Source organism: Halyomorpha halys, unplaced genomic scaffold (assembly GCF_000696795.3).
Source record: "Halyomorpha halys isolate HHAL.00 unplaced genomic scaffold, Hhal_1.1 Scaffold323.1, whole genome shotgun sequence".
NCBI classification, from domain to species: Eukaryota; Metazoa; Arthropoda; class Insecta; order Hemiptera; family Pentatomidae; genus Halyomorpha; species Halyomorpha halys.
Window position 1 is genome coordinate 679,192 of NW_027106378.1, and position 2,377 is coordinate 681,568.

A 2,377-nucleotide genomic window follows, 5' to 3' on the forward strand; every position below is an offset into this window, starting at 1 on the left:
ATTTAAACCTAATAATAGAACAAGTTAGAATGAAAAAGAAATTATTTACAAAAAACCAAAACATAGCATGAAAGAGACAATATTTACAAAAATCAATAACAATCTTAAAACAAAACAATAAATAGAATAAGTAATTAAATTTTCTGTAATACAATCTAGTAAGAGGACACTTCAGTTTTTATATTGTCATTGCTGGAAGTTTTAATTCTTCAAGATGGACAGTTCTCCTCTTTTTGGGTTCTCTGAAATTTTCTATCGTATCGTCGGTATCTAAAGTTCCCGGGTTTCGGCACCAGTTAAGTATTGGCGAAAGCACAATGTCAAAAAAGAGAAGAAGGAATAAGATCTAACTCGCTTGAACTGCTGTAAAACACTATATTTATTGGGTTCAGTACATCTCTTTATATACATGCGATCAGCTGATCCCCTCAGTCAGCTGACATCGAAATAACAGCTGACTCATACCGTAGATTATATATATATATATAGGTGTAGGGATCCCGTCAATGAACAGTGTTGATAGGACTTTCAGAGCGAGTTCTTCTATCTACTTTTCTCTTTTTTTTAAAAGTCTCTTCCCACAGTCACATAACTTATATACACATTTTCGCATTTCTCCTGTATATTTAAAAAAAAATTTTTTTTTTCAATTCTTAGAATGTTTGTCTCTTATTTTTAATTTTGCCCTGAAGAAGTCCCGCAAAGTGAGGCGAAACGTTCGTTAATAATAAATAGTTTTCTCTTACTATTTTGATACCTTTGTTAACCGCCACCCGGACTATATTCCGGAAATCTAATTATCTTCTTCTTATTCTTCTTAAAAAAAATGGTGCTATTGCAGAAAATTAATGGAAGGGTAGTTGAAAAGAAAAGAAAATATCAAACCAACTGGCTTGAATAAGCAATTTATTTGACAATATACTCCGTAGGTGGATGTTTCAACGCCAGTTATCATCACATTACATAATCGATACTTCCAATACTCGATACGTTTTGTTCGATACTTGCTACACTGGTATTGATACTTCACACTCAATAATTCTTTGATATATATTGTCTTCACATAACTGGCTTACAGTTTTACCATTTAATATTTGAATTTCTTCTAGATCAACTTTCAATAATTTTTACAAGTATTTTAATATCTTCTCCGATCTTATCTATCATCCCGTCTTCATGATATATACTTATATTAATCCCTTCTTCGCCATTGGTTTTAAAGATCTTATCCAAATCCAAGGCGTCTGTTCTTACGGTGAGGACACATGGGGTACAACCCGTAAAGAAGCTCAACCCAAAGAACCTCAGACGTTCCATGGTGCTGTTGATTTCTTCTAGACTTGGCTTAGGTCCTTTGTAGCCAAACCTGTCCAAGGAACTGGTTAGGGATTCGTGGTAGAGTTCTATTAGGTTATTGACGTTTTGGCGTCGAACACTTGACTTGATGCTTGTATACATGAAATTCGTGACGTCTATACACGGAGTGTTGTAATGAGGGAATTGAAAGTCTACGAATCTGAAAAAAGGGCAATTATTATAACATTATCATGGAACCAACATATCAGGCTTAAAATAAAAAAAATCAACCGAAAATTTTACTTGTAATATAAACTTCTCAAAACAAATTCTCACCTCTCAATTGAAAAAAGACTAATGATCGACAAGACCACGCTGAAACCGATCTGTGTCTACTGGCCTGAACTCTGTGGGATATTTACTAAATTTTCGAACACCAATCGCATCAAATCCTTTCAGTCTAAAGTCCTTCGAAAAATAGTCAATTCTCTATATTCCTTAAAAAACTAAACCATACACTGTGACCTCAACATCTTGACGTTATTTCGTCATACACAGCAACAATCTCTATCCAGTCAAAACCATTTTTATGGTATTACTCTATTTATGGTATTATAATCCTCCTCCAAATTCAAAACGGTGCACGGTGGAGGAAAATGGGTAAAAACCCTTCTGAAATTTGTCTAATCATGTTGAGGAGTGTGGCTTCTTACACTCAAATACTATTAAACAACAAATATTTCGGCCAAGCCAATACCAACGAAAAGGTAGTATTCAAATTGTAGTTTTTCAAAAGTAGGTTTGTTTCTTTTTGCTATTTTTTTATTATTAATATTTTTTACTAAATTTCTTCGGCCACTTCTTAACATATTTTAGGAGAGGTATAAAATAAATGTTGTTAAAAATGAAATAAATAATTATAACAATAACTACTCGCTTATCGGTTTATTTCATATTTTAAGAACATGTTAGGGTCACTGTATATATTTCTTGAGACGAAGAAGAAGAAAATGAAAATACTATATATATATATATATAAGTTATGATAGGATAAGGGCACTGTGTCCGCCTTAATACTCCC

At 32.9% G+C, this 2,377-nt stretch overlaps 2 protein-coding genes across 2 annotated transcripts in view; both read right to left on the reverse strand.

Moving 5' to 3' along the window:
- Positions 1–2,377, reverse strand: part of LOC106681265 (ankyrin-1) — a 36,758-nt gene that overhangs the window by 24,590 nt on the left and 9,791 nt on the right. The window lies entirely within an intron of this gene.
- LOC106681262 (uncharacterized) overlaps positions 1,111–2,377 on the reverse strand; it is a 13,490-nt gene continuing 12,223 nt past the window's right edge. The window contains exon 5 of the mRNA XM_067044712.1: positions 1,111–1,516. Within this exon, the coding sequence (XP_066900813.1) occupies positions 1,111–1,516 (406 nt within the window). The remainder of the gene's footprint in view (positions 1,517–2,377) is intronic.